The following is a 27,208-nucleotide window of genomic DNA, read 5'->3' on the forward strand; positions in this document are numbered from 1 at the left end:
AGGAAGAAAGTCCACAAAGGGTGAGAGACTCAGACCACCTGGAAAGACTGGCCAGACCCCATAGCAAGTCTCTTCCCTCCCCTTCCGTGCTTTAGTTTGTAAAAAGAATTGTCTTCATGGGCCGGGCGGTGGCGCTAGAGGTAAGGTGCCTGCCTTGCCTGCGCTAGCCTAGGACGGACCGCGGTTCGATCCCCCGGCGTCCCATATGGTCCCCCAAGCCAGGAGCGACTTCTGAGTGCATAGCCAGGAGTAACCCCTGAGCGTCACTGGGTGTGGCCCAAAAACCAAAAAAAAAAAAGAATTGTCTTCTTTTGTGGGGGTGGGGCCACACTTGGCAATGCCCTCATTCTACATGTAGGAATTACTCAGCCAAGTATAAGGCAAATGTTCTGCCTGTTCGACTTTTACTCAAGCCCCCGGATGTCTTTTGTTATTGTTGTTAAATGAGGGCCACATCTGTGGTACTCAGGGGCCAACAAAACCTGCAAGTACCAGTGATGCAGAACTCATCACACCCAGTGATGCAGAAGAGAGAGTCATGAACTAGGGCTCGAACCCAGGACAACAGCCACTTGAGCCACAGCAATGGTCCTGCAGCTTAACCCCAGCTAGTGGGAATGTTGTGAAGTTGACTATGATCTTGTTACACAGGGCCCGAGAGATAACACAGGATTAAGGCACTTATTTTGCAAATGGCTAGCCCCAGGTTCAGTTCCTGTCACCACCATATAGTTGGTCCCCCAACACTCCTAAGAGTGATCCCTGAGCACAGAATCAGGAGCAAGTCCTGAGCACAACTCTGTGTGACCCCAAAACAAAACAAAAATTGGGTACCCAATGCCTGGCCTATGCCTGCCCCAGGTCATTTTTTGTCCTGTCCGGCTCTCAGCCCAGTGACCATTGTGATAGTCAGAATAGTGAGTCAAGTCCACAACAGGAAGTTCAGAGCCAGGGAAGAACTTCTAACCCTTTGGCCAGAGGGGAGCTAGAGAGGGTATGGGTCTGGGAACTGTTCCTTTAGCCTGAGCCTGAGTTCCTGTCTTTCTCCTTAGATTGTTCTAGTTTGATTTTTTGGGCCACAGCCAGCAATGCCTAGAGGTTATTTCTGGTTCTATGCTCAGGAATCACTCTTGATAGTGCTTCGGGACCATATGGGATGTCGGGGCTCGAACCTGGGCTGGCTACATGCAACCTACTGTACTGTCATGCAGGGCACTGTTCCCCATTTTGAATCCCAAATTACACACACATCTACCTTTCTTCTCTGTGGCTTCCCACAAGCCGTTTTGTGGCAACTACTCTCCCTATTTCTAAATCCTTCTTCTTCCTCTTCATCCCTAGAAACCCTCTACCTGCATTCAAAGAAGATCCCCCCCACATAGAGAATAGGCTGTGTGTGTGTGTGTGTGTGTGTGTGTGTGTGTGTGTGTGTGTGTGTGTGTGAGTGACTGTCCTCAAGGCCATCAATAGCTTTATGCTCAGGTGACAGACTGCCTGGCGCCCCTCTGTCCCTGCCAGGCCACTGGGGAGCTGATGCCGCCCATTAGCAGCCCCTGATCCCCCACCTCCCTCCTCTCAGGCCCATTTGGGGGTAGCAGAGTCACCACCACTCTGCATGGGCAGCTGGGGGGCCCTTAGCCATCTCTGCACTCTTCCCCCTCTCCTCAGGCCCCATGCCCAGCCCTGAGGTTTGAAGAGCCTAGTAAGTGCCCTATCAACATGTTAATCAAATTACTTAGGAGCTAAAATTGACGCTGTTCATTAATTATACAAGATTATGCTAATTGTGCATGCAAATGCATGCAGGGGAACAGAAGGTGTTCAGGCGCATGGTGGGCCATTAGCATAGAGGATGGGGTGCGGGTGCATTGGCATGCTAATGTATGCGCCCCTGCTATTTATAGTCCCCAGCCCATCTGCACTGCAGCCACCTCTGCCCTGGGGAGGGACTGTGGGGAGAGGCCAAGGCCAGGCCTGGCAGGTGAGACTGGCCCCCAGGGACATTGGGCTTCACTGTTACCACAGGACCAGGAAATGGTAAGAACCATATCCATCAGAACCACCCCCAAATGTACCTGGACTGACCCACCCGCCTCCACTTTGGTGTGTGTTTCTTCTTGGAGGTTAATGCCTCTTCCAGTGTGGCGCAGCCAAAATGGCTCTTCTTTACCTACCACAGGCCCAGAGCTGACCTAAATTAGGATCATTTTCCCAGGTGCGGGGTGGCAGCTGCCCACTTGGTCTTACCAGGCCCACCTTCCAGGAGTGTGCCATGTATTAGCAGAGTTGGCACGCCCTTTACATGGATGACCCTATCTTCTTTTTCTTAAGAAAATGCCACTTGTCTTTCAGATCCCAAATACCTATGAGCCCATGTGACCATAAAACAGGTTCCTTGTCCAGATGGAGTAAGGGTCACACTACTATAGGTCACACTCAACAAGTGTCCCGCTGGGCAGACCCTTCTTTCTTTGCTCAGGGCCCTCTGATTTCTCTTAGCTTCATCTTCATCTTCCTCTGACTGACCCATAGAAGGTGGGGTAGAGGGGTGTACTGATGATTGCGGGGTAAGTGGCCTGGCCATTTGGATCTGCCTCTGTCCTGGAGCCAGGACAGCCCCTCATGAAAGCAATGAAGAGCACAGACCTTATCCCAGAGGATACTCAGTTTCTTCTGAAGCTCATGAGCTTCACAGCAAGCTCTTGAGGGTGAAAATAGCAGAGTGTTTCCTCCTGCTTCTCTTCATCCCAGAACTGAACTTGAACTTGTCAACTTGAACTAAGCACCTACTGTGTAGGTTTATTCTCCCGTTGACTCCAAGTTTTCTTTCTTTCATGAGGTCCTCGCAGGAGACTATGTATGCCGTTGCCCCAACCCATGCATCCATTTGCCCTTTCTAAGTCTTCCTCTGCCCCTTTTTGCTTGTTTTTGTTTTTGGGTCACACCTGGCAGCTCTCAGGGGTTACTCCTGGCTCTGTGCTCAGAAATCGCCCCTAGCAGGCTTGGGGGACCATATGGGATGCTGGGATTCGAACTGGCATCCATCCTGTGTTAGTTGTGTGCAAGGCAAATGCCTTACTGCTATGCTATCGCTCTGGTCCTCCTCTGCCCTTGATGGCAACAGCACACCACATGTCACTGTCTGGCTTAGTTCATTCATTTAAGGAACAGAGAGTCATTAAAAAAAAAAAATGAAATTCAGTCAGTCTCCCGGCCACACTCAAGGTATGAATATAATTGGGGGAAAAGTCCTGTTGGACAGCGATTGTGACTTCCTTACTCCTGATAGTCCCATCTTGAATCATAACTTTGGGTCCCTGTCCAGCTCTTTCCATTACCAACAGCTGTTGTAAGTGGAAACCTTACATCAGCCCTTAGGAAGTATCTCCAGGGGAATATTGAGAGGAGAAACAACTGATGAGACATTCTGGTTTCTGAGGAGGCAATTCCTAGAAGCAAAGCTCAGGACAGGATGCGGGTGCTGGTGAGAGTGGCTTATGGGAGGCGGGAGGCAGCATTTCAGGAAAACAGGAGTGAGGGGAGCAGGACAGGTTGATGATGCACTGAGCCGAAGTACTCTAGGGACCATATGGGATACTGGGTTGAACCCAGGTTAGATGTGTGCAAGGCATATGTCTTCCCACTGTACTATCACTGTACCCTGAGTCTCTGTTGAGTACACCTTGGGCTACAGTGTGCCCTTAAGTGGGCCCCTGTGTCTTGGTTAAAAACATTCCTTTGATGAGGAAGGCATCTCTGCATTTCATCTGCAGTGGTGTTCTTGGGGAGGAGTGAATGCATTTCCAGGCACAATTAGAAAGCCAGTCTTAAGTGTGGATGTGCAAAATTGGGATTCGGATAAACAGCCCCCACCTTTTAGGCCTAACTAGGGTTTCCCAAAATATATATCCCCAGAGGTGCTGGAAATTGGTAGTTCAAGTGGTATTGGGGTGTTTTCTGTGTATTGGCCTAAAGAAGGAAGATTTTTAAAGGAGCCATGAGTAATTGTATTTCAGGGAGATAGTTGGTCAAATAAGTTGGGGGCTTATCATTTAAATTCTAAGCATCAGAATTGTGATGGTAACTACCATGCTTTAAGCGCTGTATTAGCTGGATGATACTGTTACAGAGCCTCATCTGATTTTGGTGGGGAAGTGATGGTGTTAGATCACAGTGGGCCGTGCTCAGGGGTGCTTGGATCAGTTTTCAGGAGTGACCCCTTCTGATGCTCAAGGGATCATATCACTGCCAGGGATTCTAAATTGCTGAACTAAACCCGGAAACTATTTTCCAACCTATTCTTCTGACCTTTTATTATTCTTTGAGTGTGGAGAATGTTGAAAAGTAGATTTTGGGGCCGAAGAGATAGCATGGAGGTAGGGTGCTTGCCTTGCATGCAGAAGGACAGTGGTTCTAATCCCGGCCTCCCATATGGTCCCCCATACCTGCCAGGGGTGATTTCTGAGTGCAGAGCCAGGAGTAACCCCCGAGCAAAGCCAGGTGTGACTCAAAAAAAGAAACAAAAACAAAAGAAAAGTAGATTTTGTGTGTTTTTGTGTCCACCCCCTCTCATAATGGTTTCACACATGCACGGCAAGTGTTCTACTACTGTATCACATTTCCGTCTCAATTTTTTGTGAAGGAGAGTGTTTTGTCTTGCTTAGTTTCTCCTCCATGTTCTGTGTTGCTCTAAGTATGCTGAGGACCACATAGTGTCGGGAATCTAACTGAGTTGCATGCTTGGCCGCCTGTGGCCCCCTGCACTATTTCTCTGACCTTCAAATGATGAATAGTTGATACATTCATAGCAATTTTCTTTATATTCATTTGATTTGGGGGCCACATCCAGAAGTGCTCAGGGGCTACTGTCACTTGATGCTTGGGTGCTGTTCCATGCTGTGATTAGAGGGCTGTGCCATGCTGGGGAATGAACTGGGCCCCCTGCATATAAGCCAAATGTTCTGGCCTGCAAACGATCTCTGATCCTGAAATTTGCCCAGGAGAGCAGCAGTCACAACCACCAAAGTTCCCAAAGGGTAGCTGCATGTGTCCTTGGTGAGCCTGACAAGATTGCCACCTTGAGGAAACCCTGAGAACTCGCTGGTCAGACACCCACAAAGCCTGACCCTCAGAGTAGCTTTAAAGAAGGGAGGACTTGAAGCAACTTAAAGCAAGGCCCATGCCAGCCTCAGGCGGAATAGGGTTAGATTCAGACACTCCATGACTCCATGACTCAGTTGTTCTTAAAATTCCAAGTTCCTTTCTCAACTTAATCTTGATGTTGCAGCTTATTCTTTCTTCTCCTTAGTTTGAAAAGCAGAAGTGATAGAACAAGTATTTATTTATTTATTTATTTATTTATTTATTTATTTATTTATTTTTGGTTTTGTGCATTTGTGCACACCCGGCAGCACTCAGGGATCACTCCTGGTTCTATGCTCAGAAATCACTCCTGGCAGGCTCGGGGGACCATATGCGATGCTGGGATTAGAACCACCATCCTTCTGCATGCAAGGGAAACATCTTACCTTCATGCTATCTCTCCGGCTCCCTAAAGCAAGTATCTTTTTTTTTTTTTTTTTTTGGTTTTTGGGCCACACCCAGTGTTGCTCAGGGTTACTCCTGTCTGTCTGCTCAGAAATAGCTCCTGGCAGGCACGGGGGACCATATGGGACACCGGGATTCGAACCAACCACCTTTGGTCCTGGATCGGCTGCTTGCAAGGCAAACGCCGCTGTGCTATTTCTCCAGGCCCAAAGCAAGTATCTTTTAAAAATAATAATAAAGCTCAGCAGAGTTTTCAGCACTTAAATACTTTTTTATGAACCTGATCGTGAGGGGAGGGGAGGACATCCAGTGGTTCTCAGGATTTTCACCCAATTTTGTGCTCAGAGGTTACAAGGTGAGCACCTCTATTATAGTATCTTTTATGTATTATCTCCAGCCCCCAGGGTCAGTTTTACAATGTAAATACCTACATTACAAGTGTATTACACAGGCTGGTGAGGTGGCACTAGAGGTAAGGTGCCTGCCTTGCAAGCGCTAGCCAAGGAAAGATCGCAACAACCGCGGTTTGATCCCCTGGCGTCCCATATGGTCCCCCTAAGCCAGGGGCAATTTCTGAGTGTTTAGCCAGGAGTAACCCCTGAGCATCAAATGGGTGTGGCCTGAAAAAACAAACAAACAAAAAAAAACAAGTGTATTGCATGCCAGCCCCATTACTAGGTGAGCACCTGTATTCCAGCACCCTATTTTGGGGGGGGGGTCACAACCAGTGGCGCTCAGGGGTTACTCCTGGCTCTGTGCTCAGAAATCTCTACTGGCAGACATAGGGGACCATATGGGATTCTGGGATTTGAACCACTGTCCATCCTGGATCAGTTGCTTGCAAGGCAAACACCTTACCTATCTCTCTGGCTCCTCCATCACCCTATTTTATGTCTCTAGTCCCTGTAACATTTTGGTAGGGGGCACACCCAGTGATACTCAAGAGATTACTCCTGGCTCTGCACTCAGGAATCACTCCTGGCAGTGTTCAGAGGAACCATATAGGATGCTGGGGATAGAAACCTATTCATCTGCATTTAAGGCAAGTGCTCTAATCACTGTGCTCTCACCACCCACCGACCCACCCCCAAATTACTTTTCAAATCTGCCTTGCCTCATTCTACATTTCTAACTCATGCTTGTATTTTTGGTATAGTCCTCATTCTTGGTACAGATCCTGGGGATTCATCTTTCTCTTACCCCACTTTATGCAATTTTCAGAGGTAAAGACTATGCCCCCAGAGAGCCTTCTGGGACAGGGACAGGTCCTGTCCAATGGGACATTAAAAAATGTCCCTGTGGGCCTGGAAGGTGGCGCTAGAGGTAAGGTGCCTTGCAAGCACTAGCCAAGGAACGGACTGCAGTTCGATCCCCCGGCGTCCCATATGGTCCCGCCAAGCCAGGGGCAATTTCTGAGCAGATAGCCAGGAGTAACCCCTGAGCGTCTAACGGGTGTGGGCCAAAAACCAAAAAAAAAAAAAAAAAAAATGTCCCTGGGGCCAAAGCAATAGCATGGTGGGTAGACCATTTGCCTTGTCTATGGCCGACCAGGATTTGATCCCCAGCATCCCATATGATCTCCTGAGCCCATCAGGAATGATTCCTGAGTGCAGAGCCAGAAGTAACCCCTCAGCACTGCCAGGTGTAGCCCAAAAACAAAATCATAAACAAAATACTTGCTCACCTCTGTAAGAATGTCAGGGTTAGCTTTACCTTACTTCCCCAGATTGTGGAGAAGCTCAGTCCCAAGTCCCCCTTCCAGCCCCATGAGGGTAAGGGAACTGTTCAGAAAGAATCCCCAAGCGCACCTCCCTCCTGGTACATCCTGGCTAGTGAGAAAGTCCTTTCCTGGTGACTAGCAGCCTCTAGCCCCTCCAGAAAGGGACAAGCACAAAATAACCCACTCCTGCCTTAGACTCTTGTGAGGCAGCCCAGGCTCAGGACCTTGTCCTCACTCATGTGCACCCATCCCAGGGAAGAAGGGAGAAGAAATGACATGAGGGAGATCACCAGATAAGGCAAAGAGTTTGTTGATAATCATAGTATAATAAAATGCAGCTTGGTTTGGTTTTAGGGCTATACCCAGCAAGCTCAGGCCTTACTTATGATTTTGCTTTCAGGAATTAGTCCTAGTGGGACTCAGGGGATCATATGGAATGCCAGAGATCAAACCCTGGCCAGCCATATACAGGTGAATACCCTACCTACTGTACTATAGCTCTGGGCCCCTAACATGGTAAATATTAAAGCTAGATTCTTGGGGCCAGAGCGGTAGCACAAGGGGTAAGGCATCTATCTGCCTTGCCTGCATTAGCCTAGGACAGACTGCGGTTCAATCCTCCAGTGTCCCATATGATCCCCCACGCCAGAAGCGATTTCTGAGCGTATGGCCAGGAGTAGCCCCTGAGCATCACCGGGTGTAGCCCAAAATTCAAACAAACATCAACAACAACAAAAAAGCTAGATTCTTGGGCTGGAGAGATAGCCCGGCTATAGGGCGTTTGCCTTGGAAGCAGCTGATACAGGACGAATGGTGGTTCGAATCCCGGCATCCCATATGGTCTACCGTGCCTGCCAGGAGCAATTTCTGAGTGCAGAGCCAGGAGTAACCCCTGAACGCTGCCAGGTGTGACCTCCCCCCCCCAAAAAAAAAAATAGGCTGCTGGAATACAGGTGCTCATCTAGTAATGGGGCTGACCTGTAATATACTTGTTTTTTTTTTGTTTTTTGTTTTTTTTTGTTTTTTTTTTTTTTGGTTTTTGGGCCACACCCTGTGACGCTCAGGGGTTACTTCTGGCTATGCGCTCAGAAGTTGCTCCTGGCTTCTTGGGGGACCATATGGGACGCCGGGGGATCGAACCGCGGTCCGTCCTAGGCTAGCGCAGGCAAGGCAGGCACCTTACCTCCAGCGCCACCGCCCGGCCCCTGTAATATACTTGTAATGCAGGTATTTGCATTGTAAAACTGACCCCAGGGCTGGAGATAATACATAAAGGTGTGACCCAAAAACAAACAAACAAAAGCTAGATTCTCAGCCCACAGCACAGCAGCATTTGCCTTGCAGGCAGCCGATCCAGGACCAAAGGTGGTTGGTTCGAATCCAGGTGTCCCATATGGTCCCCCGTGCCTGCCAGGAGCTATTTCTGAGCAGACAGCCAGGAGTAACCCCTGAGCAACACCGGGTGTGGCTCAAAAACAAACAAAAACAAAAAACAAAAAAAAAGCTAGATTCTCTGCCTAACAGAAAACATTATAGCTTCCCAAGCTCGTTTATGTATCACTTTTCTGAAAATTCACACCTGATTTTACAGAGTCAGGTAAATGAGTCTGTTACTCTACCCACTCACCCCTCCAAGCATGAATGGCTTATTTTTTTAACTTCAAGGTCACTTGGATATTTATAACTTGTTTGGGGAGCCACCCAGGCAAATGGGTGCAGGCAGTTGACAGAAGCATTTGTGTGGACCAGGATCATGTGGACCAGAACCCCTCCCTGCCCTAAATAATGGAATAGCTTGTAGGAGTCTTTGTTAGTTTAATATTCTAGAGAAATAATGTCTGATATAAATATAATACGAACTACATATCTAATGTTATTGATTTTTTAAAAATACATCAGTAGGGACCAGAGAGATAGTACAGTGGTAAAACACTTGCCTTGCACATAAATGGCCCCAGTTCAACCAGTACCACATATGGTTCCACGGGCACTGATAGGAATGATCCCTCAGCATAAAGCCAGGAGTAAGGTCTGAGCACTTCAGTGTGATCCAAACCTCCTATGCATATGTAAGATTTAATTTCCTAGTAACTACACCATCGAAACTTAAAAGAGGGGCTGGAGAGATAGCAGAGATCAGGAAGTTCAAATCCAGACCCTGATACTGAATGATTTGGAAGCACCACCGGGGGTAACTTTTGTCAGGCCCTGATCAGCACCTGATGGTCTTGGTGGTCCCTAGCCAGGTCCTCATACCCTAGCATTGAGTTGGCTGAGTATTGTCAGTGGTGGTCCCTGGATGTCCTTGAGCACTGTTTGGAGTCCCCTCCCAAAACAAATTTTAATTAAACCAGTAAGGACTAGAGCAATAAATAGTACAGCAGGTAGGACACTTGTCTTGCAGGTGGCCAACCTTGGTTTGATCCCCAGTATTCTATATGGTCCTCCCAAACCGACCAGGAGTGATCCCTGAGTGCAGAGCCAGGAGCTCTGAGCACCGTGGAATGTGACCCAAAATCATAATAAAATAAATAAAATAAACCAGTAAGATTAATTATGGCTATATTCATGATTCAATCCAGCATACCAAAATTACTATTATTTTAACATACTAGAGTTTTTAAATGTTACTAATGAGATGTTCTCTTTGTTTGCTTTTATTTTAGGCCAGATTCAGCAGTGCTCAGTGCTGACACCTGGGTCTGCACTCAGATTATTCCTGGTGGTTCTTGGGGGACCTAATCAAATACCAGGGATCAAACCTAGGTTGGCATCATGCAAGGGGCAAGCGCCTTCCCCACTGTATTTTCTCTCTGGCCCAGTAATATTCTTTCTTCTAAGTATCTCTGGAGGGGCAGAATGATAGTACAGTAGATAGGGTGCTTGCCTTGCAGGCCCTGCCAAACCCCCCTTTCCATGTAAAAATAAGTCTCTGGAACTGGATGTATATTTTACACTTAGCATCACGGTTGAGACAGTTGAAGCACTCAGTGTGGGACCAGAAGTCTACTATTAAAAGAGACTGTTTCAAAGGCAGAGGTTGCAAAATATTTTCAGAGAATTGCCAGCAAAGCTTATGGAAACCCAGATGATGGGGGCCCATCCCCAAGACTTCTGACTCAGCAAGTCTAGGCAGCTTAAGAAGCTGCCTCTAGGAAATCCTCAGGATATGCTGAAGCTGCTTGTCAGGTGCCCCACTTCCAGGCTAATGTGGAAAAACTGTCACGTCTTTCTTTTTTTCTTTTAATTTCATTTTAGACACTGTGATTTACAGAGTTGTTCATAATACAGTTACTTCTGGCATTTAATATTCCAACACCAATTCCCTTCACCTGGTCATCAGTCTCTCAATCTCCAGAAGCCTGCCCCTTGGCAGGTACAAATAACTTATTTAATATTGCTTGGTACAACTAAATGCTAATGGAATCCTCAAGGTAAAAAAAAAACTTGCATTAAAAGAAAATTCGTGGGGCCGGGCGGTGGCGCTGGAGGTAAGGTGCCTGCCTTGCCTGCGCTAGCCTAGGACGGACCACGGTTCGATCCCCCGGCGTCCCATATGGTCCCCCAAGAAGCCAGGAGCAACTTCTGAGCGCATAGCCAGGAGTAACCCCTGAGCGTCACAGGGTGTAGCCCAAAAAACCAAAAAAAAAAAAAAAAAAAAAAGAAAATTCGTGAAAATTGTCATATGGGGTCATTTGTCAATGAGATCTTATGTCTTTGTTGAAGGTCTACAAAGCTATATACTGCAGTTGAGCGTTATTGTTGATTTTGTTTATCGAACTATTTGTCTTCTATGATAATTTCACACTAATTGGTGTTCTCCTACTGGGAAACCAGTATTAAAATTATGAGGGTATTGTATGGCCTCATAAGCAGCTACTTGGTTCATGACTGAAGATTAGTGAGCTGGGCTGATGAGTGCATTTGGCAACAGCAATGAGTTAAATGAGTCTGTGGAGCTGGCCACTTATGCAGACATGGTGGAAGGCTCTGGGCTCTTGGGTGTGGCTGCCAGGGAGGTGGCCTGGCCCCAAAGCTCCTTGGCGATGTCAGCCACTGGATTGTCACCTTTCTGCATGATCTCCAGGTTGGAGTATTTGCCTTGACACCACCTCTCCATGGGTAGATGCCAACTAGGAGCAGCCCCATGGACCACCCTCAGGCTGTGGGTGAAAGGAGCAATAGTCCCATAGAGAGCATCAGAGTATGTGGCTGAGCTAAAAGCAGAGGTTCCCAAACAGATTTAGCCTTCTTTCCCCTTTTGGGGACAACAACAGCAACAACAACAACAGCAACAACAACAACAACAAATTATGCAGTGACCCCTGCAAATTTCACTCTCACCATCATTCTGGGCTTCCTGCCAGGATGCTTGAGATCCACTTTGGAAAAGTGAGCTCGAAGCTCAGGGAGAAGGGAAAAGGAATTGGCCCTCAGCACCTCCAACCAGGTCAGCCCTCTGTTGACTACAGGACATGCCAAGCTGGCTGAAAACCAAATGGCACAGTGTGAGTCCATCTCAAAAGAGGTGCTACCGGGAGGTCCCAAACCTGAAGGAAACAATAGCCTGAAGCAAAGCCTGTCCCAAGGGGTAGAGAGAGAACACAAGAATGAAAGTGCTTGCCTTGCATCTCACAGGTCTCCAATAGAGGATCACTCCTGAGCACAGACTAAGCCCAGAATTGCCTCTGAGAACAGCTGATTGTGGCCCCAAAACAAACAGAGAAATAGCATGGCAGGTGAGGCACTTGCCTTGCACACAGACAACCCAATTTTGGTACCAGGCATCCATATGGTTCCCCAAGCTTGCCAGGTGGGATCCCTATGTGCCGTGCCGAGGTAAGCTCTGAGTGCCTCAGGGTGTGGCTCAAAACAAGTAAAATCTGATGGGGCCTGAGCAGTGGTAGGGCATTTGCCTTGCACGTGTCTGATCCAGGATGGACCTCGGTTTGATCCCTGAAGTCCCATATGGTCCCCCAAAACAGGAGCGATTTCTGAGTACATAGCCAGGAGTAAACCCTGAGCATCACCAGATGTGCCCCCCCCCAAAAAAAAGTCAAAAAAACAAAAGCTGCCCTAGAAAAAGAGTAAAGTAACTGCATAGTAAGGAAACTGCAGAATACATAGGTGATCTGGGTTTAATGCCCAGCACCACCTGAGCCAGCAGTAAGCTTTGAGCACCAACAGGTGTGTCCCTAAAATCAAAATATTTATATTTATTCATTAAAAATAAATTAGGAAGGGACCGGAGCAATAGCACAGCGGGTAGGGTGTTTGGTTTGCACACGGATGACCCAGGTTCGATCCTTGGCATTCCATATGGTCCCCCAAGCCTGCCAGGAGTGATCCTTATTACAGAGCAAGAAGTAATCCCTGAGCAACTAAAAATAAATTTAAAGTATGTCCTAGAGGTGTCTGCAAGTTCAAGAATGAGGAAGGATCCCGGACTTAGAGAGAATTTGACCTAGACTTGAACTGGGAGTTCCTGCCTGTCCCCCAAACACACTTCCTCTTGAAGATCAGGAGTGGGATTGAGTGTAACAATCATGTGTGTGGTTCTATAGGGGACATTATCATCATTGACACCCCACATCATTCCTGACACCCAAGAGTGAGCCATTCATTGCAGACAGGGCTATTCTCTATCCCAGTAGTTGCCCTTCTGACATCTTCTAAAGTACTGCGCACATGACTTGGAATCATTCTGGACCATGAGGTACAGGTGATGTACTGTGAGTGGGTGTCTATGATCTATCATCAAAAATGGAGTGTGTTTGAGATGGTGACAGTGGGTATAGGGATATTGACACCATAGGAACTCAGAGTCTATGACATATAATATGGGACAAGAAGGGTGTTTGTACCTTGGTGCAACCTTGAGAGCATTTAGGGCACCCCACAGTGCTGTGGGGGTATCCTGTCAAATGTATGGAGTGTCAGAATACTGGGGAGCTTTTGTTGGGGTCTCATGCACTACCATACTGTATGGAAAAGAAATAATAGGGTTTCTCAGGAGAGCACCCATTGTGTGAGGAGATATAACAGGTACTGAGGAGTTGGCATTAGACAGAGTCAGCATTAGCCATCCCCAGTTGGATGACACGTGTCCAGCTCCTTTGAGGGCTACCCTTGAGCTCTTGTTCCAGGGGTACTATCTACCACCCTAACCCCTTTCAGAGACTTTCCCTTCAGAGATTAGACTTTCCACACTGTTATTAAATCTTCCCAGAGGTGCCAGTGGGGTAGAACAGCCAGTAGGGTACTTTCCTTCTGTGGGACCAAACTCGCCTCAATCCCTGGCACTGAATACTATCCTTTGAACCCTACTAGGAGTGACTCTAGACCACAGTCAAGAGTAAGTCCTGAGTACCGCCAGGTGTGGCCCAACATTCCCCCCACCCCTCAAAAAAAAACAAACATTTTTCAATGTGAATTTAATGTTTGTTATACTTCAGAAACAACTCTGATGTATTAAAGCGGTTCTTAATGAGGGGCTCAAAAGTGAGCGGGGTGGTAAAGTTAGGGAGCTGCCCCCATAAGGTGAGATAAGAGATGGGGCCGGAGAAATAGCATGAAAGTAGGGTGTTTGCCTTTCATGCAGAAGGTCATCGGTTTGAATCCCGGCACCCATATGGTCCCCTGAGCCTGCCAGGAGTGATTTCTGAGCATAGAGCCAGGAGTAACCCCTGAGTGCTGCCGGGTGTGACCCAAAAAAAAAAAACAATAACAAAAAAAAAAGAGAGAGAGAGAGAGAGTCCCAAGGTCTGGGTCACATGCCAGGAGTACCCAGCAGAATTTAGCTTTGGAAAGGTGTTCCTCCCTGCCTGGATGCTCAGTGAGTTATGGATCAGGCACATTAATGACAATCTCCTGCATTTACTAAGAAGACCCAAGTCAGAGGGTCATCCAGGTCACCTCCTAGAGCATGGGGAGTGAAGGGCCACAAACCCATCATCCCAAACCCACCATCCCAGCAGGAAAGACTAGAAGACCCAGTGTTCCAGGTTGGCCAGAAAAGCAGCCAGTGAAGGTCCAAGAATGTAGATGAGGTTTCAGGGAGAGAGAACAGAGGCCCTCGCCCTAGGTTCAATCCCCAGTCCATCATCCCCTTCTTGCACCACAGCATCCCAGGTATGTGGTCCAAGCACTTTCAGGAAGTATTCCTTTGGCCAACAAACAGGCAACCTCATCACTGAATATTTCCCATTCCTGTAGCAAAATAAAAAGTATCAGGAAAGTGGAGTGGCCACATGTTTGTTTTCGCATGCACAGATGGTACCACAAGGTTCTAGGTTCTACAGGTTTTTTATGTGTGATGTAGATGAATGCATGTATGAGTAGGGCCTGCAATTTTGGGGGGAATTACTATGAAGAAGAACACAGATGTCTGCTTTGGATGATGATGACTACAGTTTTAGCAAGGGCTTTACTTGTGGTAATCATACACAACATAGGATGCATTCCTGTGCAGACACAGTGTTTCACATTCTTTCTGTGCCTATGTCCTGTAGGCTGGACTACACAGGGCAAATAGGGCCTGTAAGTAAGTGGCAGGGGTCAGTATGTATAAGTAGCAGAGTTGGAGGAAGCAGCTTTGTGTATGTTTATTCTCTGTACTTCTGACAAGGCACTACTTCATGGGTGTGTGGGGTACACACAGGGGTAATGATTATGTTCTCATAGAATAGAAGGGCTCCCCAGTGTACCTAACTAGATATCTCATGTATGCACTGGGGATAAACTGGATGATGAATCTGTCTTGTGTTAGTGACAGGTATGCTCTGGGGGTATGCTCTGGAGGTGCTGTCTGTATGATGGCCAGAGACCATAGCCAATAGCCATGGAGTAGAGTGAACAGGTGCACATGAGACACATAAAGTACAGCGAACTGAGGGATGTAAGTTATGAGCAAGGCACTCCAGTGCATGTAAAAGATGAGCCAGGACAAATATATTTTGTGTGACTGACACAGACACACTTGGGGAGACAAATGAGCATTGTGTGATGTGTCTGCCTGGGAGGGGGCAGGTGTTCTTTGTGCAGAAATAGTGGGTGACACACATCTACTTAGTCTATGTGGTGCCCTCTGTGTGTGCAAGCTGGGGTGTTTTCCCGAGTGCGCACACGGAGGGGATCACCCAGCAGGGAGGAGGAACTGCATCTTCACCTCTTTGAGGATCCTCCTGAGCCCTCCAACCACACTGTTTCAGGTTCTTCCTCAAGTTCTTCCTCAAATGCAACCAGAATTGCCTAAAGAATGCAGGGAATCCCCGAGACATGAGGCGCTTCCAGGTGGGTCTGGGCTGAGGGTTCCCCCTGCAAGCCTGCTCCCCCACTAGTGGGGCGGGGTGGAAGCTGGGACCCCCGTGCCCTGGGAAAGGCTCCCTGGGGCAGAGATTTGCCCTGCTGGGGTGCTCCAAGTCCTGTGCCTGCTGGGGGTGGGGAGCTCCATCTCAACTTATGCTGGCTGCCAAGGGAGGCTTCATTAGAGGCCCACTTAAGGAGATGCTAATTGTGACATTTTTACATGATTAACGACCCAGTTCATTTGCATAGCATGAAGCTGAGAGCAGCTGCCCTTAGCTTAGCACATCCCCAACCTGCGCATCCTTCCAGAGAAGGGGGTGGGGGACTCCCTCTGACAGGCCCCCGAGGCTAATACTGTCCCCCTTTTATCCATTCTCAGTCCCACTAAGAATCCAGGGATGCAGCCTGGGGAGGTTGTGCAAACCAGCAGCCTCTGTTTGCAGTTTCTTTTTTTTTTTTTTTTTTTTTTTGTGGTTTTTGGGTCACACCCGGCAGTGCTCAGGGATTATTCCTGGCTCCAGGCTCAGAAATTGTTCCTGGCAGGCACGGGGGACCATATGGGACGCCGGGATTCGAACCGATGACCTCCTGCATGAAAGGCAAACGCCTTACCTCCATGCTATCTCTCCGGCCCCTGCAGTTTCTTTTTTTTTAACTTTTTTTTTTTTTTGGTTTTTGGTTTTTGGGTCACACCTGGCAGTGCTCAGGGGTTAGTCCTGGCTCTATGCTCAGAAATCACTCCTGGCATGCTCAAGGGACCATATGGGATGCCGGGATTCGAACCACCGACCTTCTGCATGCAAGGCAAACGCTTTACCTCCATGCTATCTCTCCGGCCCCATGCACAGAGTTTCAAGCCTGATTTTTTTCTTGCACCTGGGGGTCAGTTCCAGAGTTGATGGGGCTGTGGTTAGCCCGTCTCAGGACCCAACTGTCCTGTCCCCTGTCTAAAGGACTGACACATTTCCCGGGTCATGAGTCTAAAATTCTGAATTGCAGTTATGGGCCTCAGTTAGCAGGTTTCCTGTATCCTGCCCACAGGTGGTGGTGTCCACAACAGTGAGTGTGGACGGCCATGTACTGGCCGTGTCCGACAACATGTTCGTGCACAACAACTCCAAGCATGGCCGCAGGGCGCGCCGCCTGGACCCCTCGGAAGGTCAGCCCCCGCCCCAGGTCCAGCCCAGACTGCTGTGCCCCTCTCTCCCCATTGCCTCACCCGCTTGACCCCTCTTGCGAGGCTTGACTGGGCTCCTCTCCTGACTCCCAGCGGCCACCCCCTGCATCAAGGCCATCAGCCCCGGGGAAGGCTGGACTACGGGCGGCGCCACTGTCATTGTCATTGGGGACAACTTCTTCGACGGGCTGCAGGTCGTGTTCGGGAACGTGCTCGTGTGGAGCGAGGTGGGCCACCCCACCCTGCCCCGCCATACCCTGCCTCCCCGGGTGGGGGGGTCTCCTCCAAACTGCCCCTCTTCTCACCGCTATGTATGGGAACCCAGGCTTGCGTCTCCCCTCGCAGCTCATCACACCGCACGCCATCCGGGTGCAGACGCCCCCGCGGCACGTCCCTGGGGTGGTGGAGGTGACCCTCTCCTACAAATCTAAGCAGTTTTGCAAGGGAGCCCCTGGCCGCTTTGTCTACACAGGTAAGGAGTCAGGCTGGGGCTTGGGGGGCTTGGCAGGAGCACCAGGTGTGCAGGTCAGCTCACCCCAAGTGGCTGCTTCCCAACACCCATGTGCACCCCAGAACCTTCACAGGCCACCACACACACACACACGCACACCCTCTCGCACTCCTGGCACTTAGTATCTTTAGGGAAATATTTATTGCTGCAGGGGCCAGAGAGAGTACAGTGGCTAGGAACTTCGGGGAGACTGCCAGGAGATATTCCTGAGTATAGAGCCAGGAATAAGCCCAGAGCACAGCCAGATATGACCAAAAAGAGTAAAGAAATACTTATCCCAAAGGTTCCCCAAATAAGCCCATTGCACACCCCTCTCTACCCTTGGGTGTCTGTGCCCTTCCTGGCCTGCCTCTCACGCGCCTGAGCACACACACCCCCTGGTGGAAGCAGAGTAAAAGCGCAAGACAGACTCTGGCTTGCTCGAGGGGAGAAGCGTCTGTCCCCGCAGCGTGTCGGAAGCGGGCGGGGATCCTCTCCACCTCCGTGCTTCTGGCCAGCCCCAGCCCGAGTCACCCGCTTCTCCCCGTGGCCGAATGCTACCAGGATGGGCTGGTTCTCTGGGACAGAGAGTGGACTCAAGGGGATCCAGGGGGATCCTGGGGGAGATAAGTTGAAGGAAGCCGCTGGAGAAGCAAGGCAGCGGCCCGAGAGGAAAAGAGCCTGGTAGAAAGGCCCAAGTCCCGGCATCGGTGCAGGCGGTGCTGAGCTAGCTGGTGCGAGAGGCAATGAGCGGGATGGGCACTGGGAGGCGGGCGGGACCGCAGGAAGGGCGACTGTACCTTGGGAAGATGCGACTTGCGTCCCCAAGAGTCTTGGGCACACACACACACACACACACACACACACACACAGAGCGCTAACGGAGGGAGCAGATGTTTCGTTCTGCACCGTAATACATAGAGTATTGGGGTGTTTATTTTCGATTTGGAGGCCAAACTCCATAGTGCTCAGTGTTAACTCCTGACTCTAAGCTCACCTGCGGGCTGAGATTATCCGAGTCAGCCACTTGCAAGGCAAGCGCCCTACCCGTGCAATCTCTCCAGAGTTTGCTGTTGTTGGTTTGTTTGTTTATTTTTATGACAAACAATCTGCATCTGACAAGACCAAAAAGAGACAAAAAATTCTCCCTTCGGTCCTAACTCTGGACATATACCCAAATTCTCCCCCCTCCCATTTTTTTTCTTTTGTTTGGGGCCAACAGTCAGCAAGTGCTCAGGGGTTACTCTCAGTTCTGAGGACAATCTGGGATGTCAGGACTCGAACCCGGTTGGCCGCTTGCAAGCCCTCGGCTGTGCCAGCTCAGGCTCCCAGTGTGTGTGCACAAAACGGCTCCTCTCCTCTACAGTCAACTGAGCTCCTGGGTCGAGCAGGGCCTGGCTAGGGAAAATCTGTCGAGTGGATGGATGAGCACAGAGCACGAGAGGAGCCCTCTGGGCGCCCCCAGGGGCTGGGCTGGCTCCGTGCTGGGGGAAGGTGTCCTGCAAATGCCCCTGTCTTGTCTCCCCAGCCCTGAATGAGCCCACCATCGACTACGGGTTCCAGCGACTGCAGAAAGTTATTCCCAGGCACCCCGGAGACCCCGAGAGGCTCCCCAAGGTAGTCAGGCAGCGGCTGGGCTCAGTGCGGGTGCGGAGTAGTCTCGGGACCCCGCGCCCGGGCCTGCCCCTCCGGAGGTCCCGTGGCTACTCACGCCTGCCCCTGCTCCCCAGGAGGTGCTGCTGAAGCGGGCGGCCGACCTGGCCGAGGCGCTGTACGGTGTCCCCAGCAACAACCAGGTAAGGGCGCGCCCTGGGCCCCGGGCCGCCTGGATGTGTGGGTGGGTGGGTGTGTGCCCTCGCGCGCCCCCGCCCCGGCCGTGCCCGGATCTTGTTCCCCAGGAGCTGCTGTTGAAGCGCGCGGCGGACGTGGCCGAGGCCCTGTACAGCGCCCCCCGCGCGCCCGCGTCCCTGGCACCCCTGGCCCCGAGCCACCCGCACCCCGCCGTCGTGGGCATCAACGCCTTCAGCAGCCCGCTGGCCATCGCCGTCGGGGACGCCACGCCGGGACCCGAGCCGGGTGCGTGGCCTCCCCTTACTTCTCCTCCCGGTGGGCCAGGCCCTGTGCGCCCCTGGTCGTGCGCCTCTGACCGTGCGCCCCTGGCCGTGTGCACCTGACCGTGCGCCCCTAGCCGTGCGCCCCTGGCCGTGCGTCCCTGACCGTGCCCCTCTGGCCGTGCGTCCCGGCCCGTGAGCCCTTGACCCGGACTGTGCACCCCTGGCCTTGCGCCTCTGACCGTGCGCCCCGCTCCCGCAGGTTACGCGCGCAGCTGCAGCAGCGCGTCTCCCAGGGGGTTCGCGCCCAGCCCCGGCTCTCAGCAGAGCAGCTACGGCCTGGGCGGCTACGGGACGACGGGAGTGGCCGGCCTCGGCGTGCCCGGGTCCCCCAGCTTCCTCAACGGCTCCACGGCCACCTCGCCCTTTGCCAGTGAGTGTCCCTGGCGCGGCACGGATGGGGGGGTCCGGGGCTGCAAGACGGGACCCCCCCCCGTCTAGATTGCCCTCCCGGAGGGGAGGGGGAACTCCGACACCTATTTTGGGGATCACCCCTGGGATTACGCCTGGGATTACGCACAAGGGATTACGCCTGGCGGTGCTGGAGGGACTTGATAGGATGCTGCGGATCCGGCCCGAGCGACCGACCGCGTGCAGGGCAACCGCTCTGGCCCCCCAAGCTCCGGCACCTTTAGGTCTTTTTTCCGAGCTTGGAGCCCCAGATCCCCGAAACCCAGCTGAGCCTGGCAACTGGAGCGCTTCTACTTCTGCTTCTGGGGGAGTCTGGCGCTCCCTGCCGGACGTTCGCGGGATTCTGGGCTCTGGAAAAGAAGTTTGTCCGCTAGGGTCTGAGAAGCTGGCATGCCAGGGGAGTTGTCAAACTCGCTGCTCGCTGAGGGTAGAGCGGGAGGATTCTGTATGGTCAGTCAGCTGGATCCAGGTTTCGCATGTCCACATCAGGTTCTCGCTGACATTCAGCGAACCACTTCTTTATTATGTTGCTTTATTTTTGGTTTCTGGATCACACCCGACAGGCTCTGCACTCAGAAGTTGCTCCTGGCAGGTTGGGGGAACTATATGAGATGCTGGGATACGAACCAGGGTCCGTCCTGTGTTGGCCTCGTGCAAAGCAAACGCCCGACCGCTGTGCTATTGCTCTGGCCCCTCAGCGAATCCCTTTGGAGTCAGTTTCCTCTCGGAAAAAAAAAGAGACCAATATCAATCAACCCTTCAGATGACTTAAGATTGTTTTCAGATCTGAATGGCTCAATTCTGAAAGAGTGTCTGACTTGGAAGTTCCAACCCCCTGCTTCTGGATGGTGTTTTGAGGTGGGGGGTAACTAGCAGTAAGCTTTATTATGCTTTGGACATTTTGCACTTTCCTAAAGTTCTTCCTTACAACATCTACTGTTCGAACAGCCTCTTTCCCCAGGTTTCTCTCTCCAGCAGTCACTTATAAAACAACTTCTTGGTACAGAACCGCTAGCTGGGGGCTCATTCAGCTCCAGCTCACCCTATAGGTTGTCTGTGGTTGTACCTGAAGTCCTGGGAGAGTCTGCTGAGCCAACATCCAGGATGCAGAAGCTGCCCTCGAAATGGTTGGGTGTGACTTTTTTTTTTTTTTGACCTTGCACATCCCCTAATTGTCAGTATTGCTGAGGATTGATATCTCTGCTCCTGTGGCGCCTCATTGCTGGCAGTCTGCAGCCTGGGTGTTGCTCTTTCTGGCTCTCTTCCTGGGACTCAGAACCCCAGGTGCCAGTGTCTAGTTCAGCCTTGCACTTCCAGTATTGCCTGATGTCCATCTCTCCTTACGCTTTGCTGGGGCCAGATGACCTGATCCCCTGTAATCCTGAGGTCACACTTTCACCGGTTCTCTCAGATTTGACAATGGATATAGCCTATAATCGCCCACTTTTCTGCCTGAGGGACACATGACCCAACAGTATGGAAGTCAACCCACTGGATCCCCCATTTGGCCAGAGAATCAAGAATTCTAGAGGAGTGGGATTGGAGAGATAGTACAGTGGGTAGTGCACTTGCCTTGCATGTGACCCAAGTTTGATTCCTAGTCCAAGTCAAGAGCTGTCCCTGAGAGAGAACCAGGAATAAGCTCTGAGCATTGACAGATGTGGCCCAGAAGACCCTTCCAAAAAATAAAATAATAATAATAAGGGCCAGAGTGATAGTACAGCGGGTAGGGGGTATTTGCTTTGCACACAGCCAACCAGGGTTCTATCCCTGCGTCCCAGATGATTCCTCAAGTCCCCAGCTTTAATTCCTGGCATCCCATATAGTCCTCCGAGCCTTCCAGGAGTGGTTCCTGAGTGCAGAGCCAGGAAGTAACCCCTGATCACTGCCAGGTGTGGCCCCAAAACAAATAATAATAATCTAGAGGGAATGAATTAAATCTGTTTCCAGCATCAGCTGGTGACCAACCATTTTATGACTTGACCGGCTATGCTCCCCCTCATCCCCAGGCCCCTAACGGTAGAACTGGAGAGGGGGTCCTCATTGAGTTCTCCAGGATGTACCTGGAATGCCTGCTCTTGCCAGAAGTTTAGGTCCTCTGAGTCTTCTATTTCTTCTTCCAGCAGCCCTGGGCCAACTGGGCAGCCCAGGACCCCCAGTGGGACTCATAAAATGCAGATGAGCACCCCAGGCTGAAGAAAGGATATATTTCCTGGCCTTTGCTTCCAGCCCTGCATTCAGCTACAGGGATCTCAGCAATAAGCTGCAATGCATGAACATTGGCTGAAGGGAGATGGGTGTGTAGGGGATTGAGAGCATTTGAAATTGCAACTATTGAAAGTATCCTCATATTAAGAGTGATCATTTGAAGGGGAGTTTGAGGTTTAAGGGCCTTCTGGAACCATTGGTTTAAAAGCCCCACTCCCTTCTGCCAGCTGCTTGGACCACACTCAGAACAGCCTTATTGGTCTTTAGAAAAGAGAGGCAGGAAATTGGTCCAGAAGGTGGAGAAAGGTAGGATTTAGAGATTCACTGGGTAGGACTCGCCCAGACAGGAAGGCTGCCAGAAGCTAAGCCAGCTGCTAGCCAATGCCTGTTCTGCAAACCGGTCCACAGAGCAGCAGTTGGGGTTTACTGACCAGGGATTTCCAGCCTTTCCACAACTGCGGGCCAGTGCCAGTCCGTGAACTAGTCTGAGCTGTGCTCCTGCACTGAAAGGTCCATATGCACTTCACACTGTCCCCAACTACTTGCTCCAGTGAGGCTGTGAATCCCGATCTCAGACTAGCCTTATCTGCCCAGGAAACCCATTTCCCAGCAGTTTCTACCCTACTTCATCCCTGCACCTCCCTTTCCTTTGCGGCTCCTCCCAGAATACTTTTGTGGGAGGTTCTGGATTGGGCTTTGTTTTTTTATCTAATGGACCTATCATCTATAGCCCCGAAAAAGGGTCCCTTAGAACCTCCCAAAAGGCAAATGCTGGCCTAAAGAACCCAATCTGCCTCCACATTCTGTCCTTTACTGGTCTCTCCAGGACATTCAGAGCCCCAGGTGAGATCTGAGCCTGGTGTCTGGAGGTGGGGGGCGCCCCCCCCCCAGTTGCTCACTCTGGTGCTATCTCCCTGTTGTGTCTCCCACCTCCCTCCCTGCTGCGCCTGCCCCTGCCCGCCCCGCCCCGGAGTCATGCCCTCTAGCCCCCCGCTGGCCGCTGCCTCCTCTATGTCCCTCCCGGCCGCTGCCCCCACCACCAGCGTCTTCTCCTTCTCGCCTGTCAACATGATCTCCGCTGTGAAGCAGAGGAGCGCCTTCGCCCCGGTGCTGCGGCCCCCCAGCTCCCCGCCCCAGGTCTGCCCCCGAGCCCACGGGGAGGGCCTTGCAGGTGAGTGAGCCCAGAGCCCAAGGAGCACCGGGCAGGGCGTCCACTCTACCCTCCTCCCACCAGTTCACACCTTCTGGGGATCAGGGACCCTCTAGGTACCTGGGACAGCACCAAATACCCACCCAGGGAAGGAGATTCAAACCCAGTTGGAGGAAAGGGCGGGAAGGCTGCATGCAAGACCTCGCCCCTTCTGGTTGTGCCAAAGCTAAGCTCCCCCACTACTGGACTACAGCGCCTCCCTGTGTCCACTTAGGGAGCACACATCACCGAGTCCCTTCAGTGAGGTCATTGTCCTCTGCTCCTTCTCTTTCTCTTCCCAGTCAGCCCTTCATCCCAAAGAGCTGGCTTTAGCCAGTAATGGACAGCAAGTTGGAAATAGTTTCACCCCAGACCTGGATGCCTCTGAGGGTGGCATAAAAGTGTTCTAAGTGGATCAGACTTGGCACACCAGCTTTCCACTTGGTTTTCAAGTTTCAGAAACTGTGTCTTTAGGGGAATAGTGAAGTCTGGGGCCATACCCAGTCCTTGATACTCAGGGCTTCCTTGTGGCTCTGTGGTTAAGGAGCTGGGGGCTCCTAGTGGGGGTTCCCTGAGGAACCAATATCCCTGTGCTGATGATTGAACCTGGTTAGCCCCATGCCAGGAAAGCATATTCACCTGTAACTGTCTCTCCAGTGCTTTTATAGGGCCATAACGGTGGTGCTCAAGGCATGCCTTGCTCTGTGCTCAGAGAGTCATATATAGTGCTGGGGATCCCCAACCTAGTCTGTCTAGTTACCTTTTCAGCATTGCTCAGGAGTCTCCAGAGCCCTCTGGTGGTGCTGGGAGGTCTCTGCATTAGCAGGAGGAGAGCTCACAACCTCAACTATTTCAGTGGCCCTGGATAGTTTTCTTTCATCTAAGTGTATCTGAGGCTTAAATATGTGGAGAAGGGCTAAAAAGATAGTACAGTGGGTAAGGCAGTTGCCCTGCACTTGGATAACCCAGCTTTAAACACCCAGCATCTCATATGGTCCCCCAAGCATTGCCAGGAATAATTACTGAATGCAGAGTCAGGAGTAACCCACAAGTATGGCTCAAAAATAAAACACACACAAAATTGCGTAGAGCCAATTTAAATAGTTCAGTTCATTGAAATGATCACATATATTTTGCATATTGAGGTTTGATCCTCAATATTATATGGTCCCCCCCCCCAAGCACATCTAGTCCTGAGCATTGAGCCAGGAGTGAGACTCCAGATATAGACCCCTCTCCCCGAAAAAAGAATCCCCTTGGAGATAGGCAGGGGATAGGTCTGCAAAAAGGTTCACTCCCTGGAAGCAGAGTTCTCCCTTCTGTCTTGGGACAGGGACAATGGCTTCTGTCCCTGAGACAGGTCCTCTGAAGCAGATAGGGCTGGGAAGAGATGCAGAGTCACCTAGCATGAGGCTGCGAAGGATGAGAGCCGCCTCTTCCTCCCAGCCTGCAAGCCAGGGAGCTTCCCTTTGATACTGCTGGGGTCCCCAAGTGATTTAAGTGAAGTGGGGGGGAGAAAGGTGGTAGCCCTGAGCTCTTGGGAGTGCTGCCAACTAACAGGGCAGGGATGATGGCATCAGACGACTCATGCTCCTCTCCTTGGTTCCCACAGACCAGCCTTTTGAGGATTCTGACAAATTCCACTCTCCAGCCCGGGGGCTGCAGAGTCTGGCATACTCCTAATTATGGTAGGTATGAGGGAGCCCTGGGGAGGCTTCCCTTCTCTCGAAGCCTTCATGGAATGAGGATCTGAGGTCCAGGACTCCTCCCCAGGGCCCAGAAATCTGGTTGTTGGGCCCCAAACCCACAGCAGTGGCCCCAGCTGAAGAACATGGTCCTCTTACTGCCAGAACCTTCTCCTGAACTTTCTTCCTCCTTCTGCCCTCTAGGTCGACAGGTGTTGCCCACTGAGGCTGGACTGAAAGTCCCCCAGGATTCATATCCACAACTGAGATGATGGCACAGACATGTTCAGAGTCGGGGCTGCAGGCAAAGCTCCAACCAGGACCCTGGAGGATGGGAGAGACCTTTCTCCCAGTGCTCAAGGGCCCCTTATCCACCCGCCCCCGGCTTCTCTCACCCCTTTTTCTTGGGGCCAGTCAGAAGTCCAGGCACAGTGCTGCTGCTCTTGGCTGGAGAGCTTCAAGGAGGCACTGGGGTGCTAGACCTCACTGGCAGTAGCTTCCTCTGGAGCAGGAGCTGGGGCAGACCAAAGGCACCCTGGACAGTGAGTGCCCCCAGAGCACAGATACAGATGGGGCAGATGGTGGGAAAGACAGCTCAGGGAGAGGGGGCTGAGAAGAGACTGTTGTCACCTGGCCCACAACCCAGTGTCTTCCCCAGGGCAGGGGTGGAGTCCATGTGAAGGTGCAGCTGGCCCTGGCTCCCAGAGAGCTCCTGGGGTCACCTCCCCCCCCAAGCGCCCCATTTCCCCTGGGCCGCACACTCATGCCCACCACATCATGAATCCCAGTGGGAACTCAGAGCCCGCAGGAGGTAGATGAGGGGGTAATGCACCCATGGAATTGTGGGTCTCTCCCCCGGTGGGTGTTTCATGGACTTTGGGGCCCCTCTGTGACTGTGGTTGGCCCCGTAGCGCAGGGGATGGATGGACCCAGCCGTCGCTGGGCTCCCTCTACTCTGCTGTGATTGGAGCAACTGGAACAATAAACACAGATGCAGGTGCCCACTGGCTACCTGGGTCAGGTTCTGTTTTCTTAGTGGTGCCCCAAGAAGGGGCACATCATGCTTCCACATCATGCCCTCTGGGGAACCTTACCAAATGTCATAATGTCATACTGTCCACCTTTCATACAACACTTACATGCCATGAGCAGGAATAAGTATTTCTACCTCGAGTCAACTGTTAGGGGTTAGTAGGCCAAAAGCCCCAGGAGACATACCTAAGGCCTCCCACTGGCCCCAAACCATTCTCCACACCCTCCCCTCCTGCCAGGATAGAACCCAGGTGAGTGTCAGTACTTGTGGGTATCCAACCCATCCCCTAGGGCACAAGTGTGGGATCCTGACCAACTTGGCACCCCTGCAGGACTGGGCCAGGCTGGACCTCCATAATCAATACCTCAATCCCCCTTACTGCTTGCCAGGTCTAGGAACCTCCTGGCTGACAGAATGGAAGGGGATTGGTGAGGAATGAATTCCAAAATCAACCACTGCCCCCAGGACAGATCCCAGTGGCCTCTATCTCAGCACTGCACCTCTGCTTCCTGTCGTGGCTCCACCTTCCAACCTTGTCTTCTTCTTATGGCTACTGTGTCCTGTCAGCTGATGTTGCACCTCCAGCCCTTGCATTTAAGAAATTTCTACTGTGCCCCCTTTGGAATATCCTGGGGACCTACAATGGGATCATAATGTTCCCAGTTTAAAATTTCTGCCTTAGAGCCTGAGAGAGAGAGAGAGAGTACAATGGGTAGGGCTCTTGCCTTGCATGCAGCCAAACTGGATTAGAACTCAACATCCCATCCTGGTAGCACTTGTTGGTCTCCCAAGTGTCACCAGGATCTCTGAGTGTACATCCACTATGAATCCCCAAATACTACCAGGTGTTGCCCTGAAACAAACAAAATAATGTTTTTAATTAAAAATAGAAGGGTTCAAAAAAATAGAGGAGTTCAGGGCCAGAGAGATAACAGCGATAGGGCGTTTGCCTTGCATTGCAGAAGGACGGTAGTTCGAATCTCAGAATCCCCTATGGTCCCCCGAGCCTGCCAGGAGTGATTTCTGAGCGTAAAGCCAGGAGTAACCCCTGAATGTTGCCGGGTGTGACCCCCCTCCCAAAAAAAAACACAAAAATAAAATAAAATAAATAGAGGGGCAGGAACAGCACAGCAGGTAGGGTACCTTGCTTTCAACCAACCCAGGTTTGATCCTTGGCATCCCAGATGATCCCTGAGCACCACCAGGAGTAAACCCTGAGCACTGCCACGTGTGACCCCCAAAATTAAAGAGATTAATTTTTTAAGTTAAAATAAATTTTAAAAATAAATTTCTAACCTAGGTTGGAGCAATAGTATAGCAGGTAGGGTGC

The 27,208-nt window shown here is 51.1% G+C and overlaps 1 protein-coding gene across 4 annotated transcripts in view; it reads left to right on the plus strand.

The window, feature by feature from the left end:
* Positions 1-25,456, plus strand: part of EBF4 (EBF family member 4) — an 81,209-nt gene extending 55,753 nt beyond the window's left edge. For 2 of the 4 annotated variants that reach the window (XM_049779206.1, XM_049779205.1), the window contains 11 exons: positions 15,478-15,559; positions 16,616-16,733; positions 16,845-16,978; positions 17,097-17,223; positions 18,770-18,858; positions 18,972-19,037; positions 19,140-19,317; positions 19,555-19,725; positions 22,945-23,142; positions 24,773-24,848; positions 25,050-25,456. In XM_049779206.1, coding sequence (XP_049635163.1) covers positions 15,478-15,559; positions 16,616-16,733; positions 16,845-16,978; positions 17,097-17,223; positions 18,770-18,858; positions 18,972-19,037; positions 19,140-19,317; positions 19,555-19,725; positions 22,945-23,142; positions 24,773-24,843 — 1,234 coding nt within the window. In that variant the 3' untranslated portion in view covers positions 24,844-24,848; positions 25,050-25,456. Of the gene's footprint in view, positions 1-15,477; positions 15,560-16,615; positions 16,734-16,844; positions 16,979-17,096; positions 17,224-18,769; positions 18,859-18,971; positions 19,038-19,139; positions 19,318-19,554; positions 19,726-22,891; positions 23,143-24,772; positions 24,849-25,049 lie in introns of those variants that run through there. The other 2 variants (XR_007498882.1, XR_007498883.1) reach the window with 2 other exon arrangements.
* Positions 25,457-27,208: the final 1,752 nt, after the last annotated feature.

This window comes from Suncus etruscus, chromosome 9 (assembly GCF_024139225.1).
Source record: "Suncus etruscus isolate mSunEtr1 chromosome 9, mSunEtr1.pri.cur, whole genome shotgun sequence".
In the NCBI taxonomy this organism is placed as follows: Eukaryota; Metazoa; Chordata; class Mammalia; order Eulipotyphla; family Soricidae; genus Suncus; species Suncus etruscus.